The 22,694-nt window shown below is 46.6% G+C and overlaps 1 protein-coding gene across 3 annotated transcripts in view; it reads left to right on the top strand.

Annotated features, from left to right (window-relative positions):
• The first annotated feature begins 587 nt into the window (after positions 1-587).
• Positions 588-22,694, top strand: part of JPH1 (junctophilin 1) — a 109,615-nt gene continuing 87,508 nt past the window's right edge. For 2 of the 3 annotated variants that reach the window (XM_075549556.1, XM_075549559.1), the window contains exons 1-2: positions 589-1,144; positions 7,076-7,838. In XM_075549556.1, coding sequence (XP_075405671.1) covers positions 766-1,144; positions 7,076-7,838 — 1,142 coding nt within the window. In that variant the 5' untranslated portion in view covers positions 589-765. Of the gene's footprint in view, positions 1,145-7,075; positions 7,839-22,694 lie in introns of all 3 variants that reach the window. The other variant, XM_075549557.1, reaches the window with a different exon arrangement.

Consider the following 22,694-nt stretch of genomic DNA (forward strand, 5'->3'; position numbering starts at 1 on the left):
CAGATTTACATCACATATATCTGGGGAATATTAATTTAGAATGACAGCTGAGCAAGACAAATGTAACAGAACACACGTTGGGATGCCAAAAAAAATAAAGATTTTTTTTTAAAAAAACGCAACTACAAAACCCCACGCAGGCAAGTACGCAAGCATACAGGAGTTTTCCCACGGAACCCACGTGGCCGAACTTACAGGGGCTGGACCACATTTTAAAACCCCAAACACAACACCGGCGGCTCGCCGCCCCCTCCCACGGGCGGGCGGAGCTGGTGGCGCGCCCCGGGGTGCGCTCGCCGTCGCCCCGACATCGCGGCGCGGCGCGCACACACGCGCGCCACGCGCACCGGTCCCCGCGCCCGCCCGGGAGGAGCCAGCTGGGGGCCGGGCCCGGCGGGGACGGCGCGCGGGGGGCCGGGCCTCGGCGCCCGGGGCGGGGCCGGGGGCGGGCGCGGGGCGGCGCCCCGCTCACGTGGGCGGGCGGGAGCAGCTGAAGGTCCGCTCCGGAGCCTGGGCTGTCCTCTCGCGCGCAGCGCTGGCCGGGGCGGCGGCGGCGGCGAAGGAGGAGGAGGAGGAGGAAGGCGGCGGCGCGAGGGGAGGGGAGGACGGGGGCGGCGTCGGACTGGAGCCGAGCGGCGGCGCGAGCTGCCCGGGGCGCTGTCTGGAGCTCGCCCGCCGGGCCCCCACCCCCAGCCTACACCCTGCCGTGCCCAGCTTGGCCCGCGTCCGTGCCCCCGCGGGGAGCGCGCCGGGGCTGCCCCCCGAATGACGGGCGGCAGGTTCGACTTCGACGATGGCGGCACCTACTGCGGCGGCTGGGAGGAGGGCAAGGCGCACGGGCATGGCATCTGCACGGGGCCCAAGGGCCAGGGCGAGTACTCGGGCTCCTGGTCGCACGGCTTCGAGGTGGTCGGCGGCTACACCTGGCCCAGCGGCAACACCTACCAGGGCTACTGGGCGCAGGGCAAGCGGCACGGGCTGGGGGTGGAAACGAAGGGCAAGTGGATGTACCGGGGGGAGTGGTCACATGGTTTCAAGGGGCGCTACGGGGTCCGCCAGAGCCTGTGCACCCCCGCCCGCTACGAGGGTACCTGGAGTAACGGGCTGCAGGACGGGTACGGCGTGGAGACCTACGGGGACGGAGGTGAGCGGCGTCGCAGGCCGGGGCTCGGCTGTCCGGCGCGCGGTGGTGCGGAGGGCTCGGCCCGGGCTACGGGGAAGCGGGAGGACTGGAGGCGCACGTGTCCGGAAACCCGCCAAAACACCTGGGGCGGCCTCCCACCCCCCTGGTGCGCTCCCCCCCGCCCCCTCAGGGTGCGCAGGGCTGGGCCTGGTGCGCCAGGGGTTGGGCTGACCCCACTCTTGGAGCGAGTGGCGCGTCCACACCCGGGGGAGCGAGGCGTGAACGCACCTGGCCGGTGCCAGCGCTGCACTGCCGCCGCGAGGGCTGGGCTGGAGCGAGGGCGCTGTCACTTGAGCCCGTCACATTACGTTCCCGACCCCTCCCTCCCCCTGCCGGGTTTGAAATCGCCACTTTGGGGAGCGCACGCCGCGGGGCTGGCCACCGGTGCTGCCCGCTCCCCGGATTGGTTTCACGTGGAGTCGTATTTCGAGCCTTGGCCCTCGCGGCGCCTAAAGATAGAAGTCAGAACCCCATAACTGGGATGTTGGGGAATTGAGCCTTATTTGGGGTGCCTTTGGAAGCATCCTACTTAAGGGAGAAGAGCAGCCACCTGACGCAGATCGGGTCCCGAGGGTGTGGGCTTTGCCCCCTAGTTTTCATTCGATTCTCTAGTCCTGGTTTTTAGTCTTTGCTGACTTGGAACTTTGGGGCCAAAGTAACTGGCAAATTTCAGAATTCAACTAACCTGCACTAGCTGTTAAGTGAGCAGTTATGTACTCTGAAAATGGCAGCAGTAGTGAAACACTGATTTGCACTAGGGTGTGCTTGGCTGTGAACACACAGTTCACCTCGTTTCAATATTTAATAGTACTTGTCAAGTAAACCGTGTCTAGAATAAGACAGGAGCTCTTTCGTTTTCAGTTAGAGAAAGTGTACTTGAAACAGGTGTGAAAACCTGATAGATTTCCTGTGTTTGAAAAGCAGAGAGAGATGCAAGATTTGTGCTTTGGAGAAATATATTTTCTGGTAATAAGTATACTCTCTCTTCATTGAAAAGGGTTGTAGGAAGCAATGTCACCTTTTGGAATTAAGCAACTCGGAGTTGGAGGACATTAGAGGGATCCAATTAAAGGTTCCTCCAGCCCACTGCCACCTCAGTTCGGCCAGTGCTTATATGAAAGCTTATACAATTGCCACACTTCACTCAGAACACTTAGGCAGTGTTTCAAATGCACAACAGAATGGTCGGATTTTCCAAAAATGATATCTTTCCATCCTACAGTATAAATAAAGGATATGATTTTTGATTATTTAAAAAACAAAACTTTTGTCCACGACTTTCAGATGGGCTGTATGAGTCTCAAGTTCCACAGTAGTTAATTAGGGCTCTCAAATGATCTGAATGGGCAGAGTGTGTCTTGGCTGACAGTCCTACCAATATTGTAGTTTGTGATTGGAGCTGACTGCAGGCCTCAGTTCTACTATTTAACGAAACCTCATGCCCAAAGTGGAACGTACGCATTTTTTAAAATGTCTGTTCATTCTTTCCTACGCTTTTAAGAAGACTGGGACTAGTTCTCTCACTTCAGTTTGAGTTTTTAAACATAAAATGTCTTCTGTTGGCGTGTCAAATTCATTCAACAAAACTCTCTTGACTTTCATAGTAATCAAAATAGACGTAGTTATAGTAAAGGACATCTGTGTTGTCCAAGCCTGAACATGCGCCATGGCTTTATGGATAGCTCGCCTTCTGTTTCAAGATCAACTTTTGAAAAACAAAACAACCTTAAATGTGGCTTTATTATAATACTGTGGCTTTCTTTTTCGATATTCATCTAATATACTACCATTAGGAAAACAGAACTTTTCGGATCCCTATTGAAAAATGGACTCTGTGCTGGTCCATAGGAAGGACTCTGTTTTCTTTCAGGTGTCACTGTATTTCACGAGGAAGTCCTTAATCAGAGCTTGGCCTGTCATGGCAAACGGAGCGTCCTGGTGGAAGCGCTTTGTTGTAACTTGCTTCATACAAAGATTTCAGTCAAAATAGGGAACGATCACCTTCCCTCCTCTCACTCGAGATGTAGCTTCCCCACCCCGACCCCACACCCTTGACTCAGTGGCAGCGAGGTTGCTTTTGGTTTTCTTCCCATCACCACCTGTGTGTTCATGTATACTCTGTTGGACTTAGAGAACGCTGATTCCCTGTAACTTCTGGTGGTTTAAGCTAGAGGAGTGAGGAAGTACTCACTCCACATGAGAAATAGCACAACTTTTTTTTATTAATGAGTTTGTGTGAAGTGTTGGCATGGAAGCCCCTCTGAATATTAAGATCAAAACCATACTATGCGATCTAAATCTAGGTGCCCAGCAAATCTGGGGAGCTTTTGACCTGATGGACTTCATTTTTATACTTGACATTGAACTCTTGAAAATATTTAGGAAGAGATGTGACCTTCCTAAAGGAAATGCAAACGTGCCCACTCCCTTTTGTAGCATATAATAAGCTGCAGGTTAGCACGGTGCACCTGAACTTGGCTGCAATCCTTTCTGAACCGGATGCCTTCCACCTCAAGATGAGGTAGTTCAAGTGGCCACCTCTAGTATATTGCCACAAAGAAAAAAAAATCACAGAACATAATTTAAAACATAGCTTGTAAAAATCATTTTTATACTTGTGAAATACACGGACGGCTATATTTAAAGAATCAAGAGGAACTAATTAGAACTTTATTTGAGCGGCAGGAAGAAGTTGGAGCCCACCTGCTTCATAAAGAAACAGGCCCTTTTTCCTAGCTTCATTGACTAACGCAAACCTCTTTTAAATTTCAGCTGAACTGCTAACAGTTTGAATGTAAATAGGTTTCTACCAGGAATTCTACCATATACTATGCTTTAAGAGAAAAGCATGGGAACATGGCCAATGCCTTTGTAACCCCCTTGCCTACTTGGCAGTTTAGCAAAGATTTAAACCTTTATTATTGCTGTTGCCTTAAACTACTTGGATGTTCACGCAATGCTTTTTTGGAAAGTCTAGATACTGGTCTTACTTTAGGAGCCCTGGTGGTATACTTGGTTCCACCCTGGACTGTTAAACACAAGGTGAGCCGTTTGAACCCCCCAGCGGCTCCACGGAAGAAAGATGAGAAACTTCGCTAACACCAGCAAGATTGAGGGTTCAGAAACCCAATGGAGAGGTTCAACTCTGCCTTGCCTTATAGGGTTGTTATGAGCCAGAATCGACTCGATGGCAGTGGAGTCTTACTCTTGGAGATACCCATTTAAGGAAACTACTTGATTTCCCTCAGTATTAAATACTGACCAAGATAGTACGAGCCTAACAACTAAAAATATGAGGGTTTTTTTTTAATCATGGGAAACATCCCCTTATTTTTTAATACCATTTTTTCCGCAAACTTTTTGAAACTGCTTTTGTAATTCCTACTATCAAACAACATCTTTGGAACTTGTTACACCAAAAGTAACTTGTCGTTATTATGTAGGATGTTAAAATTTTAAAGGATCTAATTATGGTATTGGATTTTTTTTCACCTTCAAAGTACTCTTTATTACTTAATACATATTTCAAACTCATGTTTGGATGGAGCTGTTCTTTCAACTCCAAAATAGTCCAAGTGCACAAATTTTGCCCACATTTTTCCTTTTTTTGGGAAGTTGACAGACGTCCAGAACAAGGTTCATCAATTGACATTCCACCTTTTTCTCATTTGGATTTGTTTTTTTTAAGAATCTCTAAATACTAAGTATAAAGTAATTTGTTTTAGTATGTTTAAGTCCAGTTGTATGACTTTTATTTTAGGACCTAAACTTTGTTTGGCAGAGGACAAAAATCAGAATTGAGATTTTCCTAATAAATCCATTTGAGAGGTGTTTGATGATGACTGGTATTCAGCCCTGGTAGAGTAGTGGGTTAATCGTTGGGCTGCTAACTTCAAAGTCTGCAGTTCAAAACCACCAGCCACTCGGAGAGAAAGATGAGACTTTTTACTCTGGTAGATTTACAATCTCAGAAACCCACAGGGGTAGTTCTAGCCTCTGAAGGACTTGAGGGCAGGGAAGTATTTTTCTCTGGGGGTGGGGGGGAAGTGAATGGGGTGTGTGTGTAGTATTCAGGAGGAAGCTTTGTGAATTGGCATATGATTATCTTAACCTTTGGGGTTAATCCCATTGAGAAGGGCCTGGCCCATCTACCTCCTCAGGGTTTTGTAAATGTCAAGTTAGGATTTTCACATTTATCCCGGGCATGACCCTCACAATATCAGACCCATTTATTATTTCACTGTCAACCTGCTATTTATTGGCTATGTCCATCCAATAAATCGATCCATGTATAGAAATAAGGCACCCTTGAAATTGTTTTAAAAAATTTATTCTGTAGACATGGTCTAATTGTTAAAGGCAACAAAATACACTTTGTTCATACAATGATATATAATCACTGACATTTTACTCGGTATTTTAAAAGTAAATGCTTATCACTCAGCAGAAATCTGTGCAAGTGCACAGTGGCAGAAAAGTGGGTCCATATACTCAGAAGCTAAAGGGATCAAGGCAGACTATAGTCATGAATTGTTTTCCATGCCATTGTGAATTATTATGAGTGCTAGAAAAATAATTAACAGTGTCATTTTTCCTTATAGCTTCTCCTGGGGGGGTGCTATAACAAAATTGATATTTTCCTTATATAGTGTGCATTTCCCTTTCATTCGAAAACATGGGCTTGATTTTTAAAAGAAAATTCTTAGTTTCCTATTTTTAGCATTCTCTTCCTCCCAAAAGTATATTAAAAGCCACACCTGGTTGTTTTGTTTTTTAAAAACATCTTTGCTTATTTATTTAACAGACATACTGAAAACGAATGATAAAAACTAGAGATTAGCCTGTGACAAGGTACAAAAGTCTTCGAAAAATCTGATCTGGTGTCAAGAAAATCTTGTCATAATGGTACAAAGTGGATTATTTCCACTGGCCTGATCTCAGTTCTTCAAAGGAGAAAGGTGCAAACTCTGTTCAGCTACCATGGCAGTTTACTATTACCATAGTCATTAAACCCCTCAAATCTATATTAGTTCCCACAGACCCAGGCCACACAAACCAGGAGTCTGGGGATTTTGTGTTTCTCGTACTCAGTAATAATCCCTGCTCCCAAGACACGGCCACTCGACAACATGATTCACGATTTAGCAGCAAAACCCAGGAAGAGAAAGATAAGGAGAAAAAAGATTTGACAAGTAGTTCCTAATGATTCCATAATTCAGAGTATAGATTGTGTTTGTCAAGTCATTCTTAAAAAGTTTCACCCAATCTTAACTCATAATCCAAACTTTAGAGTTTTCTTACCCTTAAACAAGGTAGGGAGCTGAGAAGAACATTTAAAGCACACGGTCAAGTACCAGATCAAGAAGAAGAATGCTCTCCAGTCTTGTGCTTTTTGGGATGGTATCCTGGCATTAACCAGGAAGTCATATTTAGGGTTTGTCCAAAGACGTAGTATATAGTTAGAATAAAATCCACCAAAAAAGCCTCATTTGGTCTTCTGAAGTTGCATTACCTTCCAAAGAGGGAATTTTTTTGATATGTTAATTTTAGGGGGGAGAGAGGAGTGTTTTTCTAATGATCACTTTTTATATCAGAAAGTAGAGGTTTTCATCCGAAACACCCGTATGCTTTTTTTTAAGCGAAAGTGATAGGCGATTGGAAAACCCTATGCAATTTACATTAAAGCCCCGAAACCTTAAATTACAGAGAGCGAGTTCACAAGGGATGAAAACTATCGCTTAGGGCTTGACTTTGGTTCTAGGCGGCTTTGCCCCAGGCCTAGGCGCCCCAGTGGAGGCGCTCCCAGGGCAGGGGCGCATCCTCGCGTGTGCAGACCACGGCACCCCGTCCGCAGCGCCCGCTCACGCTGTGCTTTCTCGCCATCTCTCGAAGGTACCTACCAGGGCCAGTGGGCCGGCGGCATGCGGCACGGGTACGGCGTGCGACAGAGCGTGCCCTACGGCATGGCCACGGTGATCCGCTCGCCGCTGCGCACCTCGCTGGCCTCGCTGCGCAGCGAGCAGAGCAACGGCAGCGTGCTGCACGACGCCGCGGCCGCGGCCGACAGCCCGGCGGGCACCCGCGGGGGCTTCGTGCTCAACTTCCACGCGGACTCCGAGCTCCCGTCCGGGAAGAAGAAGGGCGGGCTGTTCCGGAGAGGCTCCCTTCTGGGCAGCATGAAGCTCCGCAAGTCCGAGTCCAAGTCGTCCATCTCCAGCAAGCGCAGCTCGGTGCGCAGCGACGCGGCCATGAGCCGCATCAGCTCCAGCGACGCCAACTCCACCATCAGCTTCGGCGACGTGGACTGCGACTTTTGCCCCGTGGAAGACCATGTCGACGCCACCACCACGGAAACCTACATGGGCGAGTGGAAGAACGACAAGCGCAACGGCTTCGGCATCAGCGAGCGCTCCAACGGCATGAAGTACGAAGGTGAATGGGCAAATAACAAGAGGCACGGGTACGGCTGCACCGTGTTCCCCGATGGCTCCAAAGAAGAGGGGAAATACAAAAATAACGTTCTGGTGCGTGGAATAAGGAAGCAGCTCATACCAATAAGAAACACCAAAACGCGGGAGAAGGTGGACAGAGCGATCGAAGGCGCGCAAAGGGCAGCCGCCATGGCAAGAACCAAAGTGGAAATAGCCAATTCAAGGTAGGTAGCTCCAGGGCCGCTGGTTTTGCCGGGCTTGTCAAATGGGCTCGCAGATGCTCCATGTCTGTCAGTCCCCCGGCGACCTCGCCCAGCAACCAGGGATCAGTGCGGAAAATGATTCTGCCCGGTAGAGTGTGTCCACAATGGATCCATGCTGTTCTGAAATTTATTTTTCCAGCGTCAGAAATGCTGAAGGCCCATTCGAGGCTCCCTTCTTGATGGCTTAGTTGATTGTGCGTTGGGCTGTGATCTGCAGGGTCAGCAGTTCGAAACCCGCAGCTACTCGGCTGCATAGAGACCAGCCTTTCTGTTCACTTAAAGAGTTAGTCTTTGGGACTTGGGGGCGGGGCTGAGGGGGGAGGTTAACCTGTCCTATGGGGTTTCTATGAGTCAGCTTTTATTTGATGGCAGTGAGTTTGGTTTGGTTATTTCGATAATATTGAATAGCATAAGGGACTTCAATCAGGTACTGCCAAATTGGAAGTACTATTTTTTTTAATCTCCAACACTGCCCCAGCGCTTCCTAGTTTTAAGTATAGCCCATTAGAATTCACTCGATGGCAGTGACTGCTTGTGTATTTGAATATATGAGATGAGCTGTGTACAACTCCCTCATGCGTGCATACAATTCAGATTCTTGTTTTTGAGCCCTTACACGGGAGCTAGATTTTGAGAAGGCCCACAGGCGTTCAGTATGGCACAAATGGACAGTTACATGCTCCGATCTGCTTGAAATTGTCTTCTTTAAAATAGCAGATCTCATCTGCATGGAAGAGGAGTGCGGGAGACTGAGCCTCCCAAGAATGGCCATATTCTATGCAGCAAAGATTAGCTCACTTGTGTATTAAAAGGAAGGAATGGTGGGAGCCTGACACGGACAGATGGGACTCTGCAAATGCCAAGGTTGGTAGAAAGGAGAGCTGCAGCGAAGGGCTGAAGAAGCAGCAGGAGAAGGAAGTAACATTGAGAGTAGGGTGGGTGTGGGCCCTGAAGGAAAGGGTGCTTGAAGTTTACCACGGACAGCAGAGCTCAAGCATGAAGAAAGGCATGGAGGAACGCTTTGCCATCAGAATTTTATTCAGGATGGTGTCACTTGTGAGACACAAGAAAACGTTTACAAATGGGCATTTTTGTATTTTAGGCTTATTGAAGTAGGTCCACAGTTTTGTGCGGCTTGAGGTATAAATTTAGCATAGACTATTAAAAAATGTTCATACTATTCTGTAAAAGTAAACCTTTTTCTTTGAGACCACAGAAGGAAAATAAAAGATCATGTAAGTGTTGACTGTTAGCATTAAATGAACGGACATGTTTACTTCACTGAGCTAAATGAAGTTGCTGACACTTGACCTTCTGATGTACGACAATTTCATATGGTTTAACTTACTATTTCCCGACTCGTAAAACATCTCTCTCCTTTTTTGAAGGCCTTTACTGTAAGGCTACTATGTACTTCTGTAAACCCTGGCGATATACTGGATTAAGGGTTGGTCTTCTGACCCCAAGGTTGAGATTCAAGCCCACCAAGGCGCTCCTCGAGGGAAAGATGAGACCGTCTGTCCTGTCAAGAATGATAGTCTGCTCTGGCTGACTGGGTGGCCGAGTGAGAATGGACGCGATGGCAGTCGAGTGGCTGAAACACTGGTTGCAGGGTGTTGGATGTTTACCATGTGCATAGATAGAGGCTTCTGCCATGGAGTTGCTAACCGTGTCGTCGTGACCTTACAGAGAGTAGTTGGTAAGGCTGTGATCTTTGCAGAAGCAGACATATTCCCCCGCGCGGAGTCGCTGCTGAGTTCAAACCACTCGCCTGTCAACTGGCAGTGGGATGCTTAACCACTTCACTACCGGAAAGAACTCCTTAAGCTTGGGAATGCACAACCACAAAACCAAACTCCCGGCCAAAAGTTGATTCCACCTCATCATGCTCCTATAGAGGGTTTCTGAGGCTGTAAATCATTCTGTGAGCTGCCAACCTCGTCTTTCTCCCATGGAGCAGCTGCTGGTTTGAACCCATGACCTTGCAGTTAGCAGCCCAACCCTGAGCCCACAGTGCCAGCAGGGCACTTCGTGTGTATGCTAGGTGAAAAGCCCTTATGAGAGATTCCATTTTTATTTGCAACTCAAGCAATTGTCAAGTTAATATTTCTTGTTCATCAGCCTAAGCTTTCACAGAGGGTCTCTCCCGTCCTCTCTGCGAGCATTGTTCTTTCAGATCATGGTAGACCTTGCTCACCAAGCATTGGATCTCCTTGCTTTGGGTTTGGCACCTAGCATCTTGCTGGTTTCCCTGGCTGCCTGCTAACTTTGAGAGCTGGGGACATAACCGTTGGTGACGCACTAGCACTCTGCTAGGTGTACTTCTGGAATCTTCCGTTCCATTTTCACCTTACATCGTACTGTTACAGTGGAGGCAGTCCGGCCTTGGCATGAGGAAACAACCTGTGAAGGATGCTCTAGTCAATGATGTTGTAAATTATTCACTTTCATGATGAGTAGAAAGGGCTGGCATCTGCCTAACCGCAGGACTGCCGGGCTTAAAGATGTTCCTGATGACCCAGGCCTCGTAAAACTCTTATCCAACTCCATCTAAGCCACACTCCCCGTCGACATCATTTTGATGTAGATGTACCATTACGATACATGGTTTCTGTTCAAGAAATCTTTGGCTTACAACCCTACTTTGAGCCGTTTTGTGACTTCTTAAAGATGACACTACTGAAAAACACTCCAATTGGCCTCTGATATTTTTTTAGTTTACAGTTTTAGACCCGTTCCTAGATCCCTGGCTTTACTGAAGGTTTCAGATGCAGAGTTTTGACTTGTTTTTTGGAGTAAGCTGAAGGATCAGTCCCCTTATGGTACCTCTGAGTTTAGCGTTCTGTTGCCTTTAAAACCAACAATAACCAACCTTTTCTAAAAATAAATAAATAAGCTGCTGTTGATACAGTAGAGATTGCCACTCAGGGGAACAAGTTTTAGCTTTATTATTGCCACAAACCGTGGGCCTTTATAACCCTTGACTATATGCTTCCTTCTTCCTGGCCCCTCCGGCAATTCTCGTTATTGATGTATGTGTTTTTAAAAAGACCAGTCATGGCACACTAAGAGCTGGGGAACGACGACGGGGCTCCTAGTAACCAGTTCATCCTTAACAAGAAAGGGTGCTACGTGGTCAGTAATTATCAGTCATTTCCATTTGACAGTCTGTCCAGACAGTGTTCATCATTCTTCTGTCTTGGTTTTGGTTGTTTAGTGCTTCAGAGACTTTTGTGTTATTCGTCCTAGGGAAATGGCTCTCCCTTCGAACCATCTCCCTCCCTCCAGCAATACCCTCTCTGCAAGGAACAGGCGTTTACAGTAGGACGCAAGACTTCCGTGATAAAACAGTAGCTGCAGATAGTGTTCCAGCAGGTTCACACTGAGAGAGTGTGGACCAGTGCTCCTCAACCTTCCTAATGCAGGACCCTTGAATACAGTTCCTCAGCTTGTGGTGAACCCCCAACCATAAAATTATTTTCATCGCTGCTTCATAACTAATTTTGCTACTGGTATGAAGCAGGTGACCCCTGTGAAAGGGTCATTCGACCCCCAAAGGGGTTGCGACCCATAAACTGAGAACCGCTGGTGCAGATTGTAGGGGGACTAATGAATTACTGACCCTTACACTTTTCTATAGGTTTTTCTTCTGACCCCCAAAGTATTATGTTAATCAGATTTAGCAAACAGTTTGATTTCCCTCGTATGCATGCTCTTTTACTGAGTCGGTTCTGTGCTCCTGGTGTAACCCCAACGGCTCTGTTTTATATATTAGGAAGCCACCCTTAGAGAAGGAGCCTTGTAGCATAGTGGGTATGGGTTGGGTGTGAAGTGCAAGCTCAACAATCCTAAACCGACCAGCTGCTCCTCAGGAGAAAGATGAGCCTTTCTAGCCCTGTAGAGTTTATCATCTCTGATGGCTCCTTGGAGCTAAGGCGGGACGGTTGAGGGGAAATGGGCACTAAAACCGATGAGGCGAAGAAAGAAAAATGTTCTAAAACTGCTTGTGGTGATGACTGCACAAATGTTGATATGATTGAATCTTTGAATCAACATGATACATGAATTACATGCCGATACAACTGTTGGGGGAGGCGGTGTATGTTACAATCTCGGAAACCTACAGGGGCAGTCCGACCCTGTCGTATTAGGTCTCTGTGCGTCGGAATCGACTGGAGGGCCGTGAGAGAGAGACTCAGAGATCTTGAGACCTGCGTGCTGGACCTGGACACCCACGGCTGTCCTGCCTTCAGGATGTAACCTTTGGTAGATGACTGATAAAGCAGACTCTGGAGCCCTGGAGTGCTGCTTAGTGCATATGCTGACTTCTCTTCGCATGAAAATACCAGGCAGGATCGGGTAGCGCCATGTCTCAGCTGTATGAGAGTCCAAGCCCTTCGCTTTCAGAGGACTCAGGATCAGCCTGCCCCGTCTCTTCAATTGCACTTGATAGGGGCTCAGTTTTCATTCCATTAGCACTTGCTTCCAGTATTTCTTAAAGTATTCCTGTCATTTTGCTCGTATTTCGTATTTGGTAAATTTTTATCTCCTCTACCCTCGCATCCAGTAATTTTTTGAGAGACGTATCCCAAACACATTACCATTCTTGAGAAAGATATTTTATGGAGGATTTTCTGGAAAAGCCTTGGGTTACAAGAGCAAATAGTAAGTGAGCCTTAGAGAATCACCCTCGGGTGGAAATGAGCAGGTCGTTTACAGAGGAGATCAGCAAACACAGTCTTGTATGACCTGAGCCTCAGAAGTAACCACTGTCACCACAAGGGTAGAAAATGCATGGTGAAAGGACTGGGAGAGAGCACCCTGCGTGGCCGAGAACCACAAGTGTTTGCTTCACTGTCTCGACTTAGAAGAAGGAGAATAAAGCGCAGCGATGGAGTTCATAATAGTGCTCAACACACTGAACTGCTAACTGAAGGGTGGGAAGTCTGAGACCCTTCGGAGGCAGCTCCAAAGGCAAGTCTGCTGCCAGCAAGTTCAGCCAGTGAAAACTGGAGCTCGGTTGAGGGTCGCCATGAGTGGGCATCTACTCAATAGTAGTCCTTGTTTTATATTGCTTTCTTTTGTTTCCACGCTCCACCCTCCCTCCGCGCCTGTGATTAGGCTCCCTGACCTAGCAGGCTGCTTGGCCGGGCAGCTCCATCTTCCTCAAACTTTTAACAAGGAGGACAGCCTCTCCTGTCCACGAGTGCCTTCCAGGTGGTGCCCACAGCACCTAGACAGGTGATGTCAGGAGGGAGCCTCGCCTGTTCCCTACTCCAGCCCTTGCCCACCATGGGCATCACAGGCAGAAAGGGAAGGAAGCAACCAGACAGAATGTGGAGGGACGCGTGGGGCAAGTGACCTGGTGTGTGTGGATGCGCTTGTTGCATCACTGTTCAAAGTAAAGGTGGGACTTAATGCCCCTAATTTGGGCTTTATATATTAAGGCAGCACCTACTTTTCATGTAGTGTTTGGTTTTTTAAAGCTATACTAAAAAAAAAGACCTTTGAGATTAAATAGGATACAAATTACTGCTATTTTTATTATCAAAAAGAATTAAGAATAATGTAGAGACTGGTATGCTGCAGTCACCATTATCAACTCATAGATAACTTGTGTTTCCTTGTATTTCCCTTTCCACTCCCCCCCCCCCCAGAGTCTTTTGAGGGAAATTTCAAAGAGCTCGTTTAAAAACAACCACAGAAACACATGGTTCTTATAGAAAACTCTAAGCGACTTCGTGTAAGGGCATATAAGAAAATAGATGGAGATTTTAAATAACAACGTTAGAAGCAGGCTTCAAGAAGTTTGCGGGAAAATCCCTTTCCCCTTTCCTTCCCCTTTTCCACGAACTTCTTGAAGCACCCCCTTGCATTCCACATGCACATTGCCCATCTTCCTGCTTCTCCACTTCCGCTGCCGTGGAAAACTAGTCCCAGGCAGGCGTGCCATCTCCTGCGGGATTGTTCCAGCAGCCTCAAACGGGGCGCTTTTCTCCCACTCGCGACTCCTCCGCGACAGTTCACACAAAAGCCAGTCATCTTTTGTTTTAAATGTGAATCGGATCAGGACACTTCCTACTTAAAAGTATTTTCGGTGGTTTCCCATGGCACTTGAATATGCAGGAGGCTTTAAGTAAAGAAGACCCCGTGTGAGTGGTGGCCTCAGCCTTCCCCTACTCATTGCACCCCCACCCCACTCCTGTTCTAAGTATTTGCATATTCCACTCCCTGGGTGCCCTGCCCGCGCCCACCTGGCCGGGCCTTAGATGACCTCCCCTCAGGTTCACGCTTTAAAGGTTCTTCTTGAAACGTTTGGCCAGTTCCAACTCCAGCCACACTGACCTTGCTCAGTCTAGACGCCGCGCCCCGCTAGTCTACACTGCACTTGTGTCCCAGGTTGATGCTAGCTCTCAACTGCAGTGGGAAAGACAGACAGACCCCGCGGCAGCTCGCTCTGTGCTCAGCCTCTCCTGCAGTAGTAGCTGCTCTGGTAAATAGATGAGGACCCGGTGAATTATATTCGCACTGCTTGGGATGTGAACACTGCCAGGGCTTTCCATTCAGTTTTGCTGGGTCTTTAGGTCTTGACGGAAGGTAAATTTCCCCATGCTACCATTTGTCAGAGAAGGGCAAAAAACACAAGTCTATGCTAAAGGTGCCGTATTCCTTCAGTCAGCATCATTAAGGGTGCCTGAAGGCTAAGCAAAGCTGCCTTGCCCCTATTTTTCATAATGAGCTGGCCTAGCAGTGCATGAGTGATTCTCTTACATGGAAACTCCGAGAAGTCCATTTGTACCCTTGCTACTGCAATAACGGGTGCATCCCGTGGATATGATATCAGCACATAGGTGGCAAGTCAGATCTTAAACCAAACCCACTGCCCTGGACCACGCCACACCACCTCCAAGGCTGTGTGAATTATGGGAGCAGGCTGACAGACTCAGCCTCCTCGACCCTTTCTGGTCTCCGCCCAGCACCACCCCCTTTTAACATCCCAAGTTTTTATTCTTTTTGTAAGTTTTTTTGTCCTGCCACTTCCTTTGACCATTTTTCCTTAAGCTCCAATATAGCTCCAATATTAATCATTTAACAAACGAGACTGCTGTGATTGATAAAACAGATCCTCAAAAAATTATTTACCTCCACTCACATCTCACGGATTGGTGATTACAACCCAAAGTCAACCCTACACTGTAGCCATTAGGGATCCCCTTCTATCATGGGAATCCTGTTTCAGGAGAAAATTCAGCCTCTGCCAGGTTACTGTGAAGGGCTTGTAGTTTGGAACTCTTAAATCCTCTTAGACAAAAGGGTTTCTGTCCTCATTTGCAAGTCAGAATTCCAGTTTACAGCCTATCTGTTTCTTTTCCATAATGTTACTGAGCATAATGTCTTTCTAAAGCAATTCAAGAGGAACTTTCCTACTGAATTCTCTGGGTGTTTGCTGTTGGGGCTCTGGTTAAGGTCGGTTGCTACTGTACACCACTTTTGCTGGAAAACAAATTCCTTGTAACACCTTGGAAGTCGTTTTAGCAAAGAAGCTGTTAAACTAAGTAGAGAAATTTCCGAAGAAAAGAAAACACCCCGAATGTGTGACTTTTCAGCTAGTGAGAGCATTACTTTCTCTACTGAGACCCTTGTGTCAGTCCGTTCTTCCATGTCTGGGTCTTGCTGCCTGACGCTTTGTGGATCTATTGTAACCAGTGCTTCTACATTAAATTCCAGAGGCTTGGTTAGAACACTCAGGCCCTAGAGTGGGGCTCAGGAACATTGCTATCCCAGGCTAATGTTTGCATCATGTTTCACAGCAGGGTGGTGTTGAGGGCTATGTGAGAGAGTGGTGTACACTGTACATCCTACTACGCAGGTAAAAGCAGCTGCTGGTGAGTCCTTCCCAACCCAGAGTGGGCCTGAAGGGCAGATACGAACTGGTTCCCTAGGCTCGCCAGGCTCTAATCTGGACGGGAGCAGATAGCCGCATCTTGACCCTGTGCAGCTGCTGGGTGGCTTCCAACTGCCAGCCTTTCACAGCTGCCAAGCGCTTAACCGGGGCCCCACCATGGCTCCTGACATAAGGGGGCTTAGAAAAGTGAGTAGAACACAGGGAATGCAGGACAGATGAACCCTTCGGGACCAGTGGTGAGAGTGACAATACTGGGAGGGTGGAGGGAAGGTGGGGGAGAAAGGTGGAACCGATTACAAGGATCTACATATAACCCCCTCTCTGGGGGATGGACAGCAGCAAAGTGGGTGAAAGGAGGCAGAGGACAGTGTAAGACATGACAAAATAATCATGATTGATAAATTACTAAGGATTCTTGAGGGAGGGGGTAGCCGGGAGGGAGGGGAAGAAAGAGGAACTGATATTAAGGACTCAAGTAGAAAGCAAATGTTTTGAGAATGATGAGGGCAACAAATGTACAGATGTGCTTGACACAATGGATATATGTATGGATTGTGATAAGAGTTGTAAGAGCCCCCAATAAAATGATTTTTTAAAAGATAAGTGTGTAGAAAAATTTCTGCCATTTGCATTCCATTTTTCAACAAGTTTTTTGAAGATCCCCTCCTATAGAATTGCGGTGGTCAGCGAGGGTTTTAGTCCTCCAGGATATGGTTTCAAAGTGACTGTTGACAGGTTTCAAAAGCTAACATGGACAGGAGGTAGAGACACTAGTCTGAGACGGAGGGAAAGAAAGTCTGGGAGGGAAAGAAAGTCTGGGAATCAGAAAAGGAGCTGGTGAAAAAGGAAGAGTTAGTTACAGCAGCCACTCCTGGCCACCAGTGTGCAGACCTGGGTCTGCATGAAGGCACCCTTACCCCTCCCCAGCCCCAGGTCTGTGTGGAGAGCCAATCCACAGTCAGTGGGCGATTCTAATTTCTAAGACGGGAGAAAAGGAGAAAGGCGCTGGCATGGGTTCCGATGTTTAATCACGCTGTGCTGGAGTACCCTTCTGAGGGCACTATCAGAAATGGTCATTGAGTTTTTACTCTTAATTTGGGGGCTGTGGTTTTGTTTTTTCATTTTCCTATTAAAATTCTGTAGCAGTTTTATTGACATTCACATATCATACAGTTTTAACATTTTAAACCTGTTTTAAAAGTTGTACAATCATCAACACAATTTTAGAGCAGTTTCTTCGTTAGCTTTCCATTCCTCCCCAGCCTTTCCTGCCATAACCCTCTGAAACTGTTAATCTAGCTACAGTTTCTATAATTTACCCTTCCTGGATTTCAGATGAAGAAGATCATATAACCCCCACCCCCAAGGACAACAAAATAAAGCACAAAGACCTCAATCCAAAGCACAAAGACCTCAATCCAAAAGAGAGTCGAAATAATGAAAACTGGAACAAATTTAAAATGGGTCAAAAGGGAGAACAAATGATACGGTGTTACATTTTAACCTAACTCCATCTGCACTCGACCGCTTTCCGGGGCTTTCTGTCGAGAGCAAGGCTGTTGACATCCCTGGTCACTTTTTCTATCGTGTTCATCCAGTAAGTTCGTATGGACCAACATTGTCCCTTTGCATATTATAATTTAAATGCATGTTTTCTCCTCTTCACCACAGTATATCCATTTTTTGTGGGTCCTAACTCCCGCTCACCTTCTCCCTTCCCTATCAAGGAGCCCAGGACCTGTTGGTGGGGCAGCAGCCACCTGCTGTTCTCTGGGGGCCTGCAGAGGAAGCAGCTATAAACCCAAAAGGCTAGGTCTTGCCACCAAGCAAAGGACTGAGCATGGCTGTACTGATCCTCCAGAGGCCGAACTGGGGAACACAGAGAAACTGCTGTGCCCAGCCCTGTTTCTTCAGCTAGGATTTTATATCGCCTCACCATTTTTAAAATTAAATACTTTTATTGGGGGCTCTTAGAACTCTTATCATAATCCGTACATTCATCCATGTGTCAAGCGCATTTGTGCATAGGTTGCCATCATCATTTTCAAAGCATTTTCTTTCTACTGGAGCCCTTGATATCAACTCCTTATTTTTCTCCCTCCCTCCCCACCTTACCCCCCTCCCTCCCTCATGAGCCCTTGATAATTTATAGATTATTATTTTCATATCTTACATTGTCCTCTGTCTCCCTTCACCCACTTTGCTGTTGTTCGTCCCCCTGGGAAGAGGTTATTTGTGAATCCTTATGATCGATTCCCCCTTTCTCCCCACACCTTCCCCTCCTGGTGTCACTTCACCATAACAGGTCATTTTTCACATAATACGGGGACAAGTTATGTTATGAGAACCTGGATCGAACGTTCTTAGGGTATCTTGTTTCTAAAGAGCTCTTATTAAAAACCGCTGCTAGGCTCATTCAGAGTCTCACAGGCATTGATGCTAGCTGGTTTTATTTACTTATTTTTCAAGCTTTTTGTTAGGAATTAGACAGGGATTTACATAGCAGTTCATCGTCTATGCATTCAACAATGTAAACAATGTGTCAACCCCTCCATTGGCTGTTCTGGTTTCCTCTCCCCCCTTTCTCTCATCTTCTAATAGTATATCAACTTCCCCTTCATTAAAGTTTATAACCTGTCAATGCTCTAGCCCAGGGTCAGCAACCTTTTGAGACAGAAGGCCAATCCTGCCCCTCACAACTATGTAAAAATTATTTGAGAGACAAAAATAGACTTTTACAAATAAATGAAATCACTGTTATCTAAGTAACATCCTTGGGAGGGAGGAGGAAGCACTAGAACTGACTGAGGGCACAACTTACTGTAAAAGCGATTTACCCATGGTGGTGGAGGTGGGGCTGTTCTAAAATGACATGGTCAAGATTGTACACTTCTCCTTGATATGGTCCAACAGTTGAATTATATGGCATGTAAACTATGTGCCAATAAAACTTAATGATAACAATATCCTTTAAAATGTTTCACTTTTACTTCAGAGCCACAAGTGCAGTCTGAAAGCACCATGAATGGCTCGCAAGCCGCAGTTTGCTGGCCCGTGCCCTAACCTGCCGCCTAACCTGTGGCTTCCCCTCGCCTCCCCTCCCCTCCCTGGTAGCTATCAAAGTCTGTTTCTAGGGGTGTGAAAACCTGTTCTTGATTTTTTTTTAATACTAATGATCTCACACAATATTTTTCCCTTTTCCTTTACCTACCTTTGCTCGGCCTCATGTCCTCCAAATCCCTCCAGGAAGTGCTTGACAATTTCATTTTTCCCTTACAATGTGCAAGATTCCTTTCTGCGTTGTACCAAAGCTTGTTTATCCATTCCTCCACCAATGGTAGTTCAGGTTATTTGTGTCTTCTTGCTGTTGTGAATGAGCATGGGGGCTCTCGTGTCTGCTTCTACCATGTTCTTGATTTCTGTAGAGTATATACCAAGTAGCGTTATTGCTGAACCATAAGATTAATTCTAGACCCAATTGTTTGAGGACGTGTCATGCCACTAACTACCGTGGGTGTACTGTTTCACAGTCTTGCCAGCAGTGTGGTGGGAGGGGTCCCAGTTTCTCCGCACCCCCTCCAGTGTTGGTTGTTTTCTGCTTTTTCAAACTTTGATATTGCTGTCAGGATGAGGTATCTCATTATTGTCTTGATTTTCATCTCTTGGGTGGCGAGTGATCATATTTATTTTTTCCTATGTTTGTTGACACCTGATTGTGTTATTTGATAAACTGTGCATGTCCTTTATCCATTTCTTACATATTGGGGTGTTGAAGTTTTCTGTAGGTTTTAGAGATTAATCCCTTGTGCTAATGCCATTGAAGGTCGGCTTGCTTTCATGATGAACAAGTAGGTTCAGTCAATACAGATGGAATGAAGGTTAGTCTTGGGCCATAATAAATGGGTGCACTGTGCAGTTAGCCAGACATTTGCAACATCATTTTTTAAAACCTGGATGATGAATCAACAGGGAGGGCAAGGAGAAGATGCTCAATATCAGTGGTTCTCAACCTGTGGGTCGTGACCCTTGGGGGTCAAATGACGCTTTCACAGGGGTCGCCCAATTCATAACAGTAACAAAATTACAGTTATGAAATAGCAACGGAAATAATTTTATGGTTAGGTGGTCACCACAACATGAGGAACTGTATTAAAGGGTCACGACATTAGGAAGGTTGAGAACCACTACTCTGTATGAAGTAAGTTATAAGACAATACTTAGATCTGCTTGGAGAAACCAGTGAGAAGATCAGTGCAGGGAGTGGAGTGGGGTGGGCTTAGAGTGAAGATAAGCTAGGTTTGCAGGGCACACACTGGCCTGGTTTTGACTTTTTATTTTATTTAAAACACAGATATTTCAGCAGAGCTCATTTCATCTTACTCTGAAACATAATAGCTGAGTGAAACAGGTGAGTTAAAGCAGTCAGCTCACTTTTAGTGCAGCTTCCTTGGAAATGAAAATCCTGTTCATAGTGTGTTTGGGGAGCCCTCAGGGTGTGATTGCATTGAGAGTACGTCCCATCTGCACAGGGTGGATTTCAATAGTGACCTGGATGAACAATGCTTAGGGACAAGTGGCAGGGCCCTGGGCGCCTGCGAGTGTAGCCAGGGACTCCTTAGAGCAGCAGCTGCTGGGCAGCCCAGGCACCCTGCTCCCAACTTTCCATTATGGATTAAGCTGACTCTGCCAATCTCACTTTACTCAAGACACCAAACTGGGCGCTTGCAAGACCAGTGCCTTGCAAATCTCTGAGATGCTTTTCTTATTATAGATGAAATATGAACATTGTGTTTAGGAGCAGGTTCCAACAAATGCCAGCGGCATTGATGTAAGTCATTCAGCTTTAGTACAACTGTCTCTGGGGAGTAAAACCAAGTAGGCTCGTAATAATTTCACCTTCTAGTTTAGCGGGTGTCCCTTTTTAAAAAAATAATACACTAAATTCAAAATAAGCTGCTTCCTCAGAGATTTAATTAACATCTAAGGATTTAAGATTGCCCCCCATGAAGCCCACCTCTGGGAAGTCAAATCTTCTTAGCGTTTCCATGTGTGCCAGAAGACATTTATCCAAGTCAAGTCAAGTACATTGAATGATTCTCTAATTTGTTTTTAAATAATAGATTATGGCAGAAATTAATAAATAATTGTATTATCGTGTGGTTGGTTACTCTTAGAAAACTTTTAAATATGGTTAAAAACCTTTTAGAATTTTTATGTATCAAATCAATCAAATGAAACAATTTTTGATCTCAATTGCTAGGTCTTGAAGTCCTTGTTAAATGTTCTTCACTCATGTGAATGTGTTGGGGTGGGGCTGGGGTGTTCTTAAACTAATCTTTGATTTCCACACACATGGTTCAGCTAGAGGAGGACATTGAGATACACGGGGGGGGGGGGGGGGGTCACATTAGTGCAGACACCCAAAGGAAATCTCCCCAGAAATTCAGGATTCAAGGGTAAGGCTAATGAGCTTCCCCTGATCTCTCACCTATTCTGGTCACTTGCACCAACCCCGATCTCCCCCTTTTTGCTCAAGCCAGTGATTTGAAAGTCAGTTTGACCACCCACTGCTAGGTCATCATTGTTACTTATGTGCTAGGAATTTGATACTTTGCCCACTGACCACACAGGACAATAGAACTGCCCCATAGTGTTTCTAGGGGGAAGTCTATGAAGACTAATCACCGGGTCTTTACTCCCTTGAGTGACTGGGGGAGTCAAGCAGCCACATGCTTGACTTTTGACAGCTGGGTGACTGATAACCCATATTCCCTAGAAGGATGGTGCTTGTAGTCCTTACCTGTCAGCAGGATGGTCAGGGAAGACTGACAAGGTTGCCAGTCCACTTTGCTTGATGTGAGGTCAGTCTTGGTGAAATAGTAATTTTAATCCTTCACTTACTATTAGTCGGTTACTTACTGTGTAAGTACAAAAGGATGATTCAGACCCAGTCCTTTCCCTGGTGTAATCTGGTTGGGGTGATAGCAAAAACGGTTACCCTAAGAGATGACCGGTAACTTGCTGTGAGCGTAGGGAGCCCACAGGAGGGGTTCACACCTAACATTGGGGCCTGAAGGCAAGATTCTGCAGTTGGCTTCCAGCATGAAAGCCAAAGGATGAGTAGATGCTTTCCAGAAGAATCTGGAGCCTAGGTGTAAAGGACCCATGCCCACATGCTGTGGGGTACCGTAAAATACATGGCGTGACTCGAAAGGGGTGCCCACAGAGGGTGCTGAGCGGTGAGGTAGAACAATAAGCAGGTGCTGACCGACTCATATTCTCCGAGTGGCGCAATGGTTAAGGTTTGGACTATAACCCAAAGGGTGGCAGTTTGAACCCACTCAGCTGCCTGGCGAGCAGCTTGTGATCAACTTCTGACGTGAATTGATCCCAAGGCAACTGATGTGGTTTTGGGTCTGTCAGTTTACAAGGAAGCATTTGGACATTTCCCCAAAACAAGGGAGGAACATTGACAAGTCACACACTCAAAACAAAATAACCCCCACCCCCCAAAAAACCAATCCCACCACACTGCCACCAAGGCAAGTCCACCGCATAGCAACCTACAGTCCAGGGAGCACCCGCCCTGTGGGTTTCCCAGACTGTAACTGATCACAGGAATAGAAAGCCTCGTCTTGCGCCCATGGAACAGCTGGTGGTTTTGAGTTGGTGACCTTGAGGTTAGTGAGTCAGTGAGTAACCACTAGGCCACCAAGACTCCGATGGATAGCCTGAAGAATTATACAGTAAACTCTAGAAAGATCTCTGATTTCAGGTGGCATAGGGATTGAGGGTGTTTAGGTCGATGAAACTGGAGTCAGGTTATGAAGGTTATGGGCTAAGTTAAGCAGTAGTGGTGGGTATGGAAAGGTTTAATTATATCAAAGAGAATCTCCAAAGCGAACTCTGGG

Source organism: Tenrec ecaudatus, chromosome 5 (assembly GCF_050624435.1).
Source record: "Tenrec ecaudatus isolate mTenEca1 chromosome 5, mTenEca1.hap1, whole genome shotgun sequence".
Taxonomy (NCBI): Eukaryota; Metazoa; Chordata; class Mammalia; order Afrosoricida; family Tenrecidae; genus Tenrec; species Tenrec ecaudatus.